The sequence below is a fragment of the Crocodylus porosus genome, unplaced genomic scaffold (assembly GCF_001723895.1).
Source record: "Crocodylus porosus isolate Cpor-Errol unplaced genomic scaffold, CroPor_comp1, whole genome shotgun sequence".
In the NCBI taxonomy this organism is placed as follows: domain Eukaryota; kingdom Metazoa; phylum Chordata; order Crocodylia; family Crocodylidae; genus Crocodylus; species Crocodylus porosus.
The window spans coordinates 31,932,017-31,948,123 of NW_017728943.1; the positions used below are offsets into that span (position 1 = coordinate 31,932,017).

Sequence of the window (16,107 nt, forward strand, 5' to 3'; positions counted from 1 at the left end):
TGATCTGCCCCCCCCACCTTCCCTCTCCCTTCTCCTTCCACCACAACAGGCTTACCAGCTGGATGCAGCTCTTCAAGCTGCAGGGCTGTGTATCAGAAACTGGATCAGTATCAGCTGATAGCCAATTTTTAAGGAGGCATATCAATATTGGCCCCCATAATCTCTATTGGTGCACCGCTAGCACAGTGGGGTGCCATACAACGTTAGCACTGTGAGGTGTTCAAATGTAATTCACGAGATAAATCCAAATGTTGTGTCCACACAAGCAGGAACATTTGGTTCCCCAGGGTCAACTAGCAGCAAGATGCCTTGTGCCACCACTAGTTGGCCCCAGGGAAAGCCTGTGAGTTCTTTGCAACAAAAGAATTGCTCTAGTATTTTTCTGTAGTTAAATGAGAGAAAAGTAAGAGTTGGCATTTTCTGAGGGATGCCTCAAATCTGCAGCATTATTGAATGATCGATTCAAAGAATGTGTTGCATGAAACAAAATACTCTTCTTAAAAGTTCTCTTCTGAACTTTGTGTTGCCTTCCCTACTTATCCCATTGTCATAGCCTTTATCGCTCAAACTCATTCTGTAAGAGACCCATTTCTTTTGTAAGTCCTCAAATCGGGGGAATTCTGCCTCCCTGGTCCTCTTCCCTTCCCTGCTCAGTGGTATGTTCCTTCCCACCATTGCCGGTGTCCCCAGCTGATCCAGGAGCAGGAGGAGCTCCAAAGCTATTCTTGCCTTGCTGCTGTCCCCTCGCTCCTGAGCTTGCTCCCAGACTGGCAGGGAATACCATCCAGAGAGACAAGGAAGGAAGGAGAAACCCACCCATTGCCAATACTGCCACTGCCCCCGCCTGAGTCCAGCTCCCTGCATAGCCTGGCTGGAGTGGGGCAGGAATGGTTTTGTACCTGCTCTTCCCCCAGCTCAACCAGGGACAGCAGGAGACGGGGAAGAGGGGAACAGGAGGGGAGGTGCCACTGAGTACGGGAGAGAAGTGGGGAGGAAATTCTTACCTGTTACAGGGACATTTTAAAAAAAAGTCTCCAGCTGCTTCTGCCACAGCATGGCACAGAAGTGGGGTGCAAACACCCCTCTGGATGTGTCCCTCTAGCTGAGCAATAGCAGCTTGATGTGACTATATAGAGACCTGTCCACATTCACAACAACAGATAATGCTCCCTCATCGGCACCACTTCTTCCCCCTTCCTGAACTATGAAAGAAAAAAAAAAATCTCATGAAGAAGTTAATTTTCAGGAGCTGGAGAACACTGATTTAGGTGGATAAGCATTTACAACTGAACCATAAATACATGAGCTAAAAGCAACAGTCAATTTTAGAAGTCTTATGCACTTACCCATATTCTGCTTTTGTTGGCTTTTCTTTCAGACTTTCTCTTGTGATACTCAGCTACCAAAAAACCTTTCCATTGTCATCACTAGCCCTTTCATTTTTCACCATGACAGTTTGCACTACTGCTGAAAACCCCTAAGCAAATACTTGCACACAAATACAGCCTAATAAAGGGGCATCTAAATACCTAAATACAAACTGACTCCCCCAAGTAAAAAGTATCTGTTTGCTGCTGTCTGACAGCAGGTTCTACAACACTGTCAGTTTTAACAGACATCACTTATTGCTGGTGAATAATAAATGGTCCATGTTTGCAAATTTACTACTTTGTTGCCTCTAACTTTGCCTTGGTAGGCTGCTGTTTTAGTTCATCCCTCTTATAGTTCATCTGTGTTGTATAATACATAACTTGAAGTACAAATCACCATTTATCCTGAATTTCTTTCCTTCTAAATTTCCACTCATTTCTTCAGAGCTAACTATAGACCATAGTTTGCTTATGACACAGCACTAACCTTTGCTTTTCAGGGTCTTTATACTTTTTAGAAATGATTCCTTGTTTCTGGTTTAGGGCAGTTTTATTATCCTTTTTTAACTCTGTAGCCGATTACTAGAAATGCTGTTTTGGGGAAAGTTTATAAACTTTGTTTGCTTGTTTGTTTGTTTTTTTTTACACTAGTTCAAATCCCAACATATTCTATGAACTACCATACAGCTGTGTAACGCATCAAAATCTGGTCCTCTGTATAAAGCAGAGTTAATGTTAACAGCAGCTGCCCCGAGTAGAAAGTCCCTCTCTCCAGGAAAAAAAAAAAAATCTGCTACACATCATTTTAAAACGTAGCAAGATTTTTCTTTTTAAAGTCTCTTGCACCTGAATAATGAAGCCTTAGAGAAGGGGGTGGGAGGGAAGGAAGTTACTTGCTTTTAATTTTGTGCCTCAAAGTAAAATTGGCATGGATAAGCAGTCATTTTTAAAACCAAAACAGCATAATGAAATATTGATCTACCTAAACCGTATATGCTTATAAAAATAATATAGTATCCTAACTACTTTTTCCTACTAAATTTAGATCCTGGCACAGAATATCCATCTGTTCACAAATTTACAGACTTATACTAGCCCAAGACAGCAATGTGTTTGTGAGAGACACACGTTGCTAGGAAAGAACACAATGTCTCCGAGCTGATGCTCCGTAACTTCACAGATGGACTATAGCATTCCAGAAGTTTACATATTTGGACCCATTAGAGTAATTCTAATGCTTGAGAGACTGAGGTAGTAAATGTGTGCATTGACCGCATGTTAAATGCATGCCTTCTGTGACTAGCAGCTTTCCGGTTCTGTATTCATGAATTCCTAAAGGAGGGAAGGTTGGGAAGCTGTACAAAGGCCTCAAAGTGCAGATTGAGGTAAATGGTGTGCCTTATATATGTAAATATAACAAATAGTAATGCAAACCACAGAGGGAGTATAGTAGGAAGGAAATACATTCCCTGGCAAGGAAGTTATTGAATGTTCAGAGCCAGTAAATGGATAAATGGGGAAGAGTTGTTTCCTTGGCTTCCCCTTACAATAATCACTGCTGTTGCAAACTCCTTTTCAGCCTGTGATTGGGCACCTGTATATTAGCCAATACATGCCATGGTGTGCTGGCAGTGACACTGCAATGTAAGGACTGCGAAATGTAATCCTCTATCCCCAGAAAACACTAAGCAGCAACAGCAGTTAACCTTAGGGCCCTGGGACACAATGACTGAGATTTTTTTGTGTGTCAGACCCAAGCTGATCTCATAGATACATACACTTTTTGGTATTGTAATACTTAAGGCTGGGGGGCCTTGCCCAGGGAAGGTGATTCAAAACAATGGGGTTAAGGGCTTAGCTTCCTATTTGGTGAATGAGGCAACCAACCTAAGTGCCTCTCAAGGCTTATTCAGATCTCCTGGTCAAAACAGTGCTTGCACATATCCAACAGGAAATGCTGATCACTGAGTTGTCTGACCTTTGAAACCTAGGGATCTGACCCAGGGCTGCAAAGGAAGGATGATTACTGTCATCTTGAGACCCAGACAACTCAGAAGGAGGACACCTACCTGACCACAGCCTGAAGGTCATTATGAACCTCAACATCCAACCCCCACACCATCAATTCTTGTACACAGATGGCAACCACTGTCTGGCCTAGTGGTAATAGCACCAAAATGTCAGAGACCAGGGGTCCTTGATTCTTCTTGGCCCAAAGGCATTCTAACCCATGCCTCCCACTTCCTGACAGTGCCCTAATCACCAGGCTAATCTGTCTGGATGCCCTGTCCTCTTGAAGCTGGTGCACTGGGCAATCAAGAATCCAAGAGGCATAGGAGCAAAAAGAACATCTGTAAGAGGAGGGGGTTCACCCCTGTAATTAGGTGGTTACAGCATTCCCTTGGAAAGAGAAGTTTGGGGTTTCTGTACTTTCAGTCCCCCTGCCAAGGTTGCTTCTGTTTTCATACCAATAACTATCTAACTTAAAAGCTATGAAAATAAAACGGGGCCAGCGAGAGGGAGTTTGCCTCTGTAGCTTGGTGAAGAGGATGTTACCTTGAAAAGAGAGAGGGAGAGGGAAGTTTCCTCGGTTCTGGCCCTCCCTGTGATGTCTGGTGCTTGCTGTCTTTCTGGCCCTACTATTTTTACATCCTTGGCTACCCAATGACCTGGTTCCAACAGAAATTTGGAAAATGCCCTCACTTAACCACCATCAGCTGCAGAGACTAAGCTAACTCACCCTTTGGGGAAGCAGGAGAGACATAGGCTCACACTCTCTTAGTGTATATGAACCAAGACCCTAGCTCTCCACTGCCTGAGGCAAGATGGGGTAGAATGTGGGTACCACCAAGCTGCATTTGCTGTTAGGGAGATGCATGGACTTTTCTGCTTACTAGCTATGATGTGACTGAGGACTTGGATAAGATGCTTCCCAGCAATAATGTGCATTGCAATGGAGCCTAGATGGAAGTTGCCCACTATCCCGTGCACTACCTGCCCCAAGCACTGTGTTGTAGACAACTGTGAAACTTGCCAGTTCACAGTGGAGACCCTTAGTGAAGCTGGAGACATGAGCTTCTTGTCTGGCATTGTAGGGTCAGCTCTGAGTCGCTTTTTAGAACTTGACTGCTTAAATGTTACATGAGGCCTATTTAAGCAGCAAAAGAAACTGTGAAAACTGCCCTAAGATTTTACTTCTAAAGCAATTTGAGGCACCCAAGTAAGTGCCCAGATTTTCTCCAAATACAGATTTTTTTAGGATAGGTTTAAGTTCCTGTTTTTTGAGCACCCTAGCTGAAATTGCTCTGTGTATCTAAGGCTGAATTCCTGTGACTCTTCTGCATGGGAGGCCACATACTGCAGTTCTTTTCTCAGTCCTCACCCAGGTAACTTCCAGCAGAGGCATCAAGAAGTTCCTTTACCAAGAAGCTTGCAATATGGCTCCCTTTACACTTCATCATTAAGCCAATGCTTTATTTATCTACATGTACAGTGGAAAAAAAATTATTGAGAGCAATTCCTGATAACCAGGGATCCTGGTTTTTCTTTGGTATTTGATTTTGGATTTTTTAGCACAGACAATCAGAGCTCCCCCTCTCCCCCCATCACTCACCAGGACACAGGTCTAGGCCCGTGACTCCCCATCCACAGCCCCCCACCCCTCCAGCTGCCAGGGATATGGGGCTAGGGACCTGGGTCTGTAGCCCTCTGCCCCACAAGCAGTACCCAAGCCCTGGCTGCTACCTGGAGGAGGTGGCAGCTGCTGCAGCAGAGCAGAGCCTGGAGCCCAGAGCCCAGCTCCCCCTCCCCCACGGGTGTAATGGCAGGAGTGGAGCCCATGGAGGGAATGTGGGGGCGCTGCCTGCTGCGGGCTTAGGCTCCCTGCCCTGCTTCCATCCCCCCAGGGCCTCTATGGCCCAGTGGGCAGGACCCAGCAGAGCAGGGCCAAGCAAGGAAGCTCATTGCCGCTACTGGGAGCTCTGCACCACCATGGCGAGGCGTCCCCCCCTCCCCACAGCCACACAGCAGCAGTGAAGCACAACTCCATGCTGTTGCCCCTGCTGCTGCCAGGCTGGCAGGGGGGTGCTTCACCAGGGTGGCGTGGGGCTTGCAGTGGCAAGGAGCATCCCCTTCCAGCTCCGCTTTGCCCTGCTGTGCCGGGTTCTGCCCACTGGGCCACAGAGGCCCCAGAGAGAAGACAGCAGGTCAGGAAGCCCCAAGCCTGCAGCGGGCAGCCCACCCCTGGCCCATGCACAGATCTGGGGGGCATGTTCCCCCATGTCCCCCCCAGAAGTGAGCTCAGCAGCAGCAAGCCACCCCCACCCCTCCCCACAGTCCTCCAAACGAGCTCCCACAACCCCATCCTCTCCGCTGGGACCCTGTGGCCACACGTTTCAACCCCAGGACATGCCCCACACAAGCTTGGCAGCAGCCCCAGCACTGCCCAACTCACAGTGTCCCCCCGCATAGGGCCCTCAATCCCCGCCACCACCACCACCAGGCTTACCTGCAGGAGCTACTCACCAAGCTGCCTGGTGGCCATGTGCATGTGTGAGCATTGTACATGCACATGCTGCCCCCCTGCCTGACTGCCCTCCTCCTGCTCCGCCCAGTCCTTTGCCAGCTGGAACTTGGCCAGACTGCAGAGAGCTCTTGGCAACAGTGGAAAATCCACATGTTTCTCAGTTAAAAGAGAAAATTGATGGTTTTCTCAGTTAAAAGGGATAATCCGTGCTTTTTTTCTTTTTTCTGCAGAAAACAGAAAACCCGTAGCCCTGCTGATAATTAGTTCTGTGTATGATATTCTGTGTTCATATTGATGGAATTTATTTGCAAAACAGATTTGCACTTAGGAAGTTCTAGAGACGGGGCTTTAGAAAGACCAGACATGGCACTTACATGCTTCCTACCCCTCCCTACACCTAAATCTAAATTAGTAAGACCTTTAAAATGATGACTTCTTTAAATTGCAAAATAAATACTACACAGACCTGAGACTGAGCATAGTTAGAGAGGATATTCTATTTGCCTTTGAGGCAAAGTAACAAGTAATTTTTGCAGCATGCCATAATGATATGCATTTCTGGAAAAAAAGGCATGATGGGAATATAATCTCAAGGGAATTGAACCAACAATAGGAAAGCTACTAATGCAACTACCAGCCTATTGTCACGTGTTAAATAAATATTGGGCTTGCTATAGTAGAATGAGAAAGACCCAGAAGCAGGCTATTCCAGTTTTAGAAATATAAATCAATAAATCTTTGCAAAATTTGTCAGCTGCCTTCTTTTTTTTTAAACAATCCCCCACACAGCTGTGTCAAATAGTTGCCACCCAGTGCTGTTGCCATGTCTGTATCCCCTTTGCAAGTAAGACAGGAGGATGCTCTTATTGGTGTCTCTGTGATCTGCTAGCCTTGTAAAATTTTGGCCCACTTTCAACCACTGCATCCTTTCAAGCTGTGTTTGCACATTTGTTTAGTACTGGTAAAACAAGAGGATGTTTAAGAGAATAACCAGAGCAGCTGTTACCATTAGTGTACTGTGGCTGCTTTTACCTTGGTGTCAAAGCTTCAGCCAAATGCACCATTGCACTTGAGTAAGCTAATTCACTGGAGCTCCTCTAAAATATAAGGTGCTTTTTAAAACTGGTGACATATTTCCTTCGGGATCATAGACTTCCTCCTCCTTACAGAAAAGCCCTTTTGTTGCTCTTTGCTGATTTGACACATGCCAGCTCAGTAATGCATACAGACCTGCCAATTGGGCAGGGTTACTCAGTGTAAAGCAAAATCATTTCCTTCCTATAAGAATCAGAGTGAAGTCATGTGAAAGGGATGTCTCCACCTATTTATTTTCTACTTCTGATTCTATTTCACACCCCCTCCCGCCTCCAATCTCTTCCAAGAACCCTTCATCTGCCACCAGCTGTAGGGGTGGGGGGTCTGAATTTGGAACCTGTACTTTGACTTTCATTTGAACTTTTTGCTTGTCCTGCCCTTTCAGTTTTTCGTCAAGGTTACCCATGCTTATGTACTGTAAAGGTGTTGCTGTCTGACCCGTTCCACTGCTCTACTGCTCCCCCATTCAATACTGGATACTGTGGCAGAGGAACAGAAAAAAAGTCTGATGTTAACTCACGAAGCAGCTGGTAAGAAGAAAATCCTGGTTTGGCAAGCCCTTTTTAATTTTCTCATTGCCTCTGATTTTGCCTCTCTTGTTGGAACTTGGGGTTTTTATGTATTTTACTTTGTTTTGTCAAGTTACAGGACACACAAACTTTAAAAAAAATGTGTGAACTTGCAAACTTGCAGCTGCAGTCTCTGGTGAAGGATATTTTAGAAGTATTTTTAGATGAGTGAATGGTCTCCAGGGTAAGTGAAGTGAACAGCACAGGACACATTTTAAGACTAACCCCATGGTTTTCTAATGGGTTAACTCCTTACAGTTTGCATTAGTAGGTCATATTCTGGACTAGTGGACAGCAAAATCAGGGGTGTTTTGAATCCATTTTTATTGAGATGATTGGCATGACTAGCTAAATTAATCACAATTGATCAAAGTTGACATAGAAGGGGAAGAAAGAAATGCTGCTTATTTCAAGATGGAGCCACCCACCTTTTATTGTTTGAAGTTATCCATAAGTAGCCTGTCTGATAGCAAACACGTTACAAACGGAGCAAGAAGAGTGGCCGATTCAAACCTGCCTTACATAATTAGAGAGCTGAGTTACGTATTTTTAATTAGAAACTTGGGAACCTTCAGATGATGTCTGCTTGCAAGGTCCAACATTCATCCTGATTAATCATAACACAACAAAAAAACAGCAAAGAAATGGATTGTGAAATGCTCCTTTTTGGATATGCCCCTTTTCTGTTTCTTTTAGTTTAGTTTTAAAGTTAATGGACTTGGGTTTTTTTATTTAATGAATCAATGCTTACCAATGACAAGGCCCTCCAATCATGACTAATGATGCCTTTAAAGTGTTACAAAGTGCTCTGTTTACTGCCACTTATCGGCTATACAAAACTATTTTGTTTGGATCCACAGAATCCTAAACTTGTGAATTGACACTAATAGTTTCATACATATGAAGTCCATTTTAATTCTCGTTTTGTAGTTTATAGTGAACTTTCTGTTGAAGTAATTGTTTTGATTTCCCCCCCTCCCCCTCTTAACATGAGCAGAAAGACAGAACTGTCTAGCAGGGGTTTTGTTATCTCCTACCCAGAGACTTAATTTGCTGACACAATTGCATACTTGTATTGCTTTTGCCATACAATCCCAGTGGAGCTTCCTAAGATCTTCTCAATCATTTCATCTCTGTTGTTCTGCCAGTGGTCAAAGGAAAAGCAGTGTGTAAATGCCATGGCTTGTTTCTGCAAAAAAGGAAACGTGCATTGTCTTGTAACAGCACTGTTGTGTTCTGCACTACTGAGCTGCAGCAGCTTCTCAGCTGGAGCCACTCCACTTCCTGTGTCACCTCCCTTTGTAGATCACAGGTAGCAGAATCCATGTAGGATGTACGTGACTTGCTTTTGCCAGAGAGGCTATGTGAGCGTCCAGGCAAACTGTGAATTTTATTAACAACAGTTTTATCAAACCATAAAGCTTTTATCCAAAATACTTTTGTCCCGCAGCATAATGCATTTTCTCTGTTTCCCAAAGCCCCAATTTTATGAAAGCACTCTTCAAAAAGATTTTTTTATATCAAATTAATTCTAAAATACATAGATTTTTGCATTCCTCTACATGTGATGCATGATAGAGATGGGAGCAGCTGTTTGTTCAGGTTTGTGGCTGTTCGGTTCACCTGGCTTGTTAGGTGGGAGCAACCCAGAGCAGCTAGTGCATGCCAATAACTGTGCCCCAAATACATCTACATTCACACCATGTGTTCGCAGCATATACAACAACAATCCCTGACAGCTAGCCCTGATGTCCAGGAATTTCATAATTCATTGTTTATGCTTTGAAAAGTAGCAAAAGTATACGTTTCATAATAGTATATGTTATTATACACAGTTACTTGTCTGAATGCATGTGTGTGATCTGAGCAGGGAACTTGGAATCTGTGCTTCTAGCTCTATCTCTAGCTAACTGAAGCCCATAGGACTCTTATTTGTGTGCCATCTTCCCTTTCTGTGCAGTATAAAAAAGGCTCCTTCAAAGGGCCTTCAGAGTAGGGCTCCTTCAAAAAAAATAAGACAGTTGACTCATTTTTACTAAATGGTTGGAGGTCTGTGGATAAATAGTCCCATGAAACATATTTCATTTATCATGTTTTGAAAGAGTGAGTCAGGCATGATGGCCGGGGGTAAAGTCAGGATAATCATGACTTTGTGGCCACATGCACTGGTTTCTCACACCAGTGACTAAGTATTACTGTGTTCCTTCTGGAATACAGAAGAACCATTAGCTATTGCACCAAAGGACAAATCCTCTATCAGGTAGCTATGAGCAAGGTTGTTGCCAACTTTTGTGCAGGTGTTCGGCAAGCAGAGAATGACACGTTTCCTCATTTCTTTGTACTTAGAGTAGTTATTAGCCACTAGGTAAAAAGAAAAGGGGGAAAAAAAGGGAAAAATCAATAAAGGGTTACCTGTGTGACCTAGCATGTTTACACACTTGTTTCAAATTCAGGCCCAATGAATTTGAAGCATTGATTTTCTTTCATCCTGTTCATAACTCTACTGTAGCTTTTTCTCTGTAAGGCAGAAGGATCCACTGCAAAGGTTTAAGAGGGAGTTTGGGCTGCTATTTTTGCCAAGCCTCTTTTTCTGCCCTTTGTACCAAGCTTGGAATCAGCAGAGGTAGCAGAAGGAATCGCTCAGTTTCTGCATGGCTCTGGATTCACAGTAATCATCCACATATGGTTTACAACAGGCTAAGCTTGCAGGATTACAAGAGCCAACATCAGTCATTTGTCTCTGCTGCATAGAAACCTTCCCTCTTAGGCAAATGCATCTCCCCTTTCACACACATACCCCTCTTTCCCCAGTGACGATCATCTATTGTTGGATTCTGCATGCTCATCAGCCTTACATGTTTTGAACTCCACAGGTTACCATAGAAGTGGTTGATGCTACTGATGCTGAACCAGAGAAGGACCTGCACAAAGAAAGCAGCAAGCCCAGCTGGTCAGTCCCATCACCTGACTGGAGAAACTGGTGGCAGAGGTCCTCGACTTTGACTCGCATGAGTAGTGGTGATCAGGACTACAAGTATGACAGCACCACTGAAGATAGCAACTTCCTAAACCCTCTCGGTGGGTGGGATAGGCATGCACCCAGTCACCGGACTTTTGAATCCAAGGAGCAGACAGAGTACGGTGAGTTTGCATTCCAGACCTCTTATGGGCATCTTGGGATTGTAAAACGAGTTTGGGGGAAATGAGAATGATGAGGCATCGCTGAAAGTAAGCCAAGCAAAACAGTTTTTCAGCATGTGGCTTTTGTTCATCAGCTCTTAAATACAAATCTGTGCAGATTCACAAACTAGACAGTGGTAGCCACATTCCAGTACTAAGTCTATAATCTTGCAAATCATACCAGTTATCCCAGAAGAGGAACTTTTTTTAGTCAAAAGCATACTTTTTTTAAACAGAGGAAACAAGGTTTCATATTTATTTTTGGTGCAAGGGTAAGTGTAAATTTAGAATCATGTGCAGTGGTTTGGAAACTAAAATACAACCGGTGGAGAAATAAGTGAGATCAACAATGTGGTCACGTTTGTTGATACATAAATAAGACCTGTTAAACTGACATGTGTGAAGAGTGGTGTGTTCAGCAAGAACAGTTTGCATTTGAGCTTGTATGTATAACTGTTCCAGATGTGTCATGATGGAAACGATTGTTTTCAGCTTGGTGCTTGAAAGACTTGCAAAAACCAGGAAACAGAAAGAAATTGGTACTTATTTACTTGTTGTCTCATAAGTCTATTTATGTACACTTGGGATAACTTCAGGGAGTTGGTTTAGTATATATGTCACAGGGCTTCCAGGTGGATTGAACCTTTAGGATCAGGCAATACATAGGCAGATTTGTAGATAGTATAGCGTAGGGTTTCACAGTTGTGGTTTGATTCCTTACTGTTCGTACTGCATTGCTTAGATCCCATAGATCCCTTAGATCCCATAGAGCAGCCACAAAGGATTGCTTCAGCCTTAATTTTCCTTGTTTTGGACCTTTAACTCTAGAGTCTTAACTGTGACTTAGTCCTCTCATTGGCTTCTAGGTAGTATTGTGAGTCAAGATTATGAAGTGCTTCCTCTTTTTTGTACCTGCATTTGCTTGTGGGCATATTTAACGATAGCACATACGGAGTAGATGGTTGGACATCTCAGTCATGTTAAATTGTTTCCACAAACAATTATGGGCACAGTGTTGCAAAAGATGACAAGTGTAGAAACAGAAAGAGTAGGTGACACTTGGCTGAAAATCTGGCCCTGCCTATTTATTACCATATATTGTATATCACGTATTGAAATATGTACAACACTTAGGTAGTCATTAAAGTCTTCTCCTTTGCAAATCACGGCATGGTCTGAATGGCAAGCCATCCCTTCTTCCTGGCCTTTTGACTGAGATTATGATATTGCACTTGATTAAGATCCAACGCCCCCTGTTAGCAGGGACTACTTTTCAGACTTCCCATGCAGAAGAGGCAACATAGTGATCCCATCTATACTAGCGCTTGAAGTTTGTTGGCTAAGCCAGTTTCATAGGTGGCTTTAGCACATTTCAAGCTCGTGCAGTTTAAGATGGTTTCCCTGGCCAGTGGAGACTGAGCATAAACACTGAAAAATTCTCAAGATAGTAAGTGAAATATTGTTTAATTGAATTTGAGAATAGTCTTGTTCATTAATTATTTCTGTTGTAGCGATAGCTGGGAGCTGCTGTCACAGACCAAAACCCTGTAATGCTAGGGGCTGTATGTATGTAGAACAAAAAAGATGGCTCTTTCCCCAAAAAACTGCTAATGCTGCAGAATCAAACCCTGAGCAATGACAAATGGTCTGTGAACTGCAATAAAACCTCTGCTCCCAGGAGTGCAGGGTGTTCATTCAGTTCACTACAGCAGTGATTCCTCCTTCTCTTGCTCTGATGCTTGAAGGATGAGGCAAAAATACCCACATACAAGTTGCCCTCAAAAAAAAATGCTTGACATGCATTCTGTCTTAAAAAGCAGCTAAGCATCCAGTTCCTTTGTGGTACTATTACTACATTTTCTTGGGAGGAGAAAGGATTTCTTTTATTATTATTTTTGTATGTCCTTCTAGCTGGTGATCAGAAAGCCTATTCCTGCATAAGAACAATAATGTTTGAATGCATGTACTATTAGTTCACGACCCAGCTTTACAGCTGAAGATTCTCAGCTGCCAAGAGGTCAAAAGAGAGAGGAAATATTTTTTCACATAATGCTGCATGCATTTCCCCAAGGAGAGTCAAGTGTGAAAACCATTTAAACAGCAGACTTAGGGTTGGCATTCAGCCCAAGTTTCAGGTAGACACATCTGGATTACATTCATACTATGCCTACTTAATAAAAAACACTGTACAGTAGTTTTTTGGTAGTAGGGGTTCATCTTTTTTTTTCTCACTTCCTTCCTCATCTTTGTTCTCATTCAGATTACATTGATGGTGAGGGAGACTGGAGCCCGTGGTCCGTTTGCAGTGTGACCTGTGGGAGTGGCAATCAGAAGCGGACCAGGTCCTGCGGCTATGCCTGCACAGCCACAGAGTCAAGGACATGTGATCGACCAAACTGTCCAGGTTTGGCTAATGGAATCAACTTTCTATAAGAAGAGTCTGTGTGCCAGAGGCCAGAGCACTAGCTCAGGGTGGAGGTGCAGATGGGGATGGGTCAGGGTCTTGGTCTTCACCACACATGTTTGAAGATCAGAGTTTCCTTTGTTCCTTGGCTATGTTTGAGTGTTTTTTTTCCCTAGACATTTGTGCCCTGGTTCTGAGGCTTACTTTATTAACATGGATTTTATATGCAGCAGTATAATAGGAGGCCAACTAGGCCATAAGGTACTGTGCCTGCATTTTCAGTTTTGGGTGGATTTACTGCATGTGGTTCTTAAACCAGATGTCTGTTACTGGACATCTCTCGTTGCTGGGGCTAAGTTTGTCAGACATGGTTTCACACTGAAGGCAAACTTTGTTGTTGCTGGCGGCGCTCTCTCAAAACCTGCCAGTCCACATTGAGACCAGTCGTGAACTGCCAGTCCACATCGGTTGTTGCTTGCCCAGCTGCACATTCTGTATTCACAATACCATAGTTCTTGCCCAAAGAAACGGACAATCTCTTCACTTTGCACACATCTGCAGTTTCAGAACAGCCACATTTCTACTGTTTGGCAGGAAGAACATACATGGCAATATTCAAATGCCACACTTGCCCTGACATCAGGAGCAAATAGCTCTATGCTGGTTCAGAAAAGAAGCCTCTTAATGGATTGTGCCACACATCCACAGAGGTGTTTTAGGACCACTGGGGCCTTACATTCTACAAGCTATAAATGCTGTTGGTATTTGATTAAAGGGAAATTTTTCTAAATACATCAAGTCACAAAAGCTCTTGTCCTTTTCAGTATGAAGTTTCTGAATATAAATGAGAAAACCAAGGAGGTCCAGCATAAATATTTTTCTGTCTTGTTCAGTCCATGTTGCCTACTAATTGGAGAAATCTCAAAACAAGAGGTCTTGCCCTGCAATAAATCTATGTAATAGCTAGATTAAGGTGCAGTTCTGGCTCAAACCTGCTTTGACCATAGGGCCTAGAAAGGCCATCTCACCTAGGCCTCTCACTATAACAATACTTCCATCTCTGGTTGCTTAAAGGTTCCAATCCAAGGACATCCTCCAACTGAGCGTATATGTAAAGTCTAACATCCACCCTATAATGAATTTAAGGCTGCCTTTATAAAGTACTTCACAACTGAGTTGTTTTTTAGATCTTTAAACATTTTTACTACAGTGACTTGGCACTGTGTGATACCCTGAGGGTGCATCTACACATGCATGTTAATGTGAAGCAATAAACTCTGGAGCTTATTGCTCCAGGCACACCATTTGTACATGTTCCCAGGACCACAACACATTGAGCTAGGTCAGAGCAGCCCCAGCTGGCAGGGGGCCCCAGGGGTCAGCCTGCCAGCTCAGGGATGCTCTCCTGGCTCAACGTGCTGCAGAGGGGTAGGCTGGGGCACGAGGGTGCTTCAGTGCAGGGCTAGCCAGCAGACAGCCCCTGTACTGAAGCACCCTTGGGTCCCAAGCATCTGGGCAGCATCTAAACCTGTGCTGCTATGGAATTTTTTACTCTGCATACTTGTATCCAGCCTAATAGGGGTGCATGTGTAGACACTGAAATGTTTAATGTTCAGCTAATTAGTTTACTGTGCAGTAAATGTCTTCCGTAGATGCACCCCGAGCCTGCACAATTACACCCCTTACTGATATGACACAGACCAACACAACACTGTGCTAGAACATGCATTTCACTAACACCTTGGCCATGTTTTACTTTGTGCTTCAGAAAGGTGAAAGACCTAAAACAGCTTTCAGATCCAAAGTATGACACTGGGACTATACAAATGATGGCACTACTGGAGAGAGAATGTTTAAAGTCCCTGTACAAGCAGTCAAGTGTGCATGAAAGCTGCTCTCTTACACAGGCACACACACCCATCAGACCCACTATTTGCTAGCCATGTCTCCATGCGTGACACAATCCAGCAGTAAGTTTACTGTTGAACCTACTCCCCTCCTCCTCCAACCTAAACACAATGGGTTAAATCCCAAAAGGCCATGCGTCTCTCAGTTCTAGTCTCCAGTATTTATTACCTACTAGCATCAAACAGTGGCAAATTTGAAAGAATGCATTATGTCATTTAACAGACACCCAAGGATCAGCAAGAAGAACGTAATTCAGTCTTTGAGGCTGTGCTGACATTTTTAAAATGACAGGGGCAAAGCTCAGCTTCTACTGTTTATAATGCCAGAAGATCCTCTGCAGTGAATTATTGCCTTGTAATGGATTCTTGGGTATCTATTCTTCTACATCTACTGCCCGAGCAAAACCTCACCATAATTTATTGAAAAAAAACCTGGGGCTGTTTTGAAGCTTTGTACGCCACCAGTTTGTGTTACTCTGCCCCAGTTACAGGACCTAGAGAATGTTCACTGGGAAGGGGATGGAAGCTAAATTGGCTTATTAATCACACAGCTCGGCACATTCAGAGTGTGCTGCTGTCTTTGGAAATCTCTTGTAAAATAGAACAAACATTTACCAATTTAAATGCTTGGTGTGAAGGGCTTTTTTGTTTTAATAGCTGGCAAATATGAGCGCACACGGGCTAAATAAAATAGCAGCAAAAAGGATGTCCTTTTTTGGCAAAATGTAATTAGTCCAGTGATGACTATCTCCTACAGATTTTCTAGTGATCCATATTTGCGCCTGCTAATAACAAATGTCTAACTGGAGCTTGAATCTGCTAAGAATTATGGACTTTTTATTTATCTATCCCTCACCCACTCCTTTCACTCCACTAGCAGAAGAAGAGAATGTGACTGGAGAGTATAACGCAGGTGAATTCTCATCTTGTTGGTTTATAGGTGCAGTTTTAGTAACTCAGAGACAAGCTTATTATAGCAGGGATCCTGGTTTTCTCTGATTTAAAAAAATCCCCAATTTTCAGATTGAAAAAAGTAACACAAAATCCACATTTTTCC

General features: G+C 43.5%; 1 protein-coding gene across 1 annotated transcript in view; it reads left to right on the forward strand.

Moving 5' to 3' along the window:
* The window catches only part of ISM1 (isthmin 1), a gene marked incomplete at its 5' end in the record, with an annotated part of 49,737 nt that overhangs the window by 29,125 nt on the left and 4,505 nt on the right, over positions 1 to 16,107 (forward strand). The window contains 2 exons of the mRNA XM_019548555.1: positions 10,433 to 10,700; positions 13,000 to 13,143. Of these exons, the coding sequence (XP_019404100.1) occupies positions 10,433 to 10,700; positions 13,000 to 13,143 (412 nt within the window). The remainder of the gene's footprint in view (positions 1 to 10,432; positions 10,701 to 12,999; positions 13,144 to 16,107) is intronic.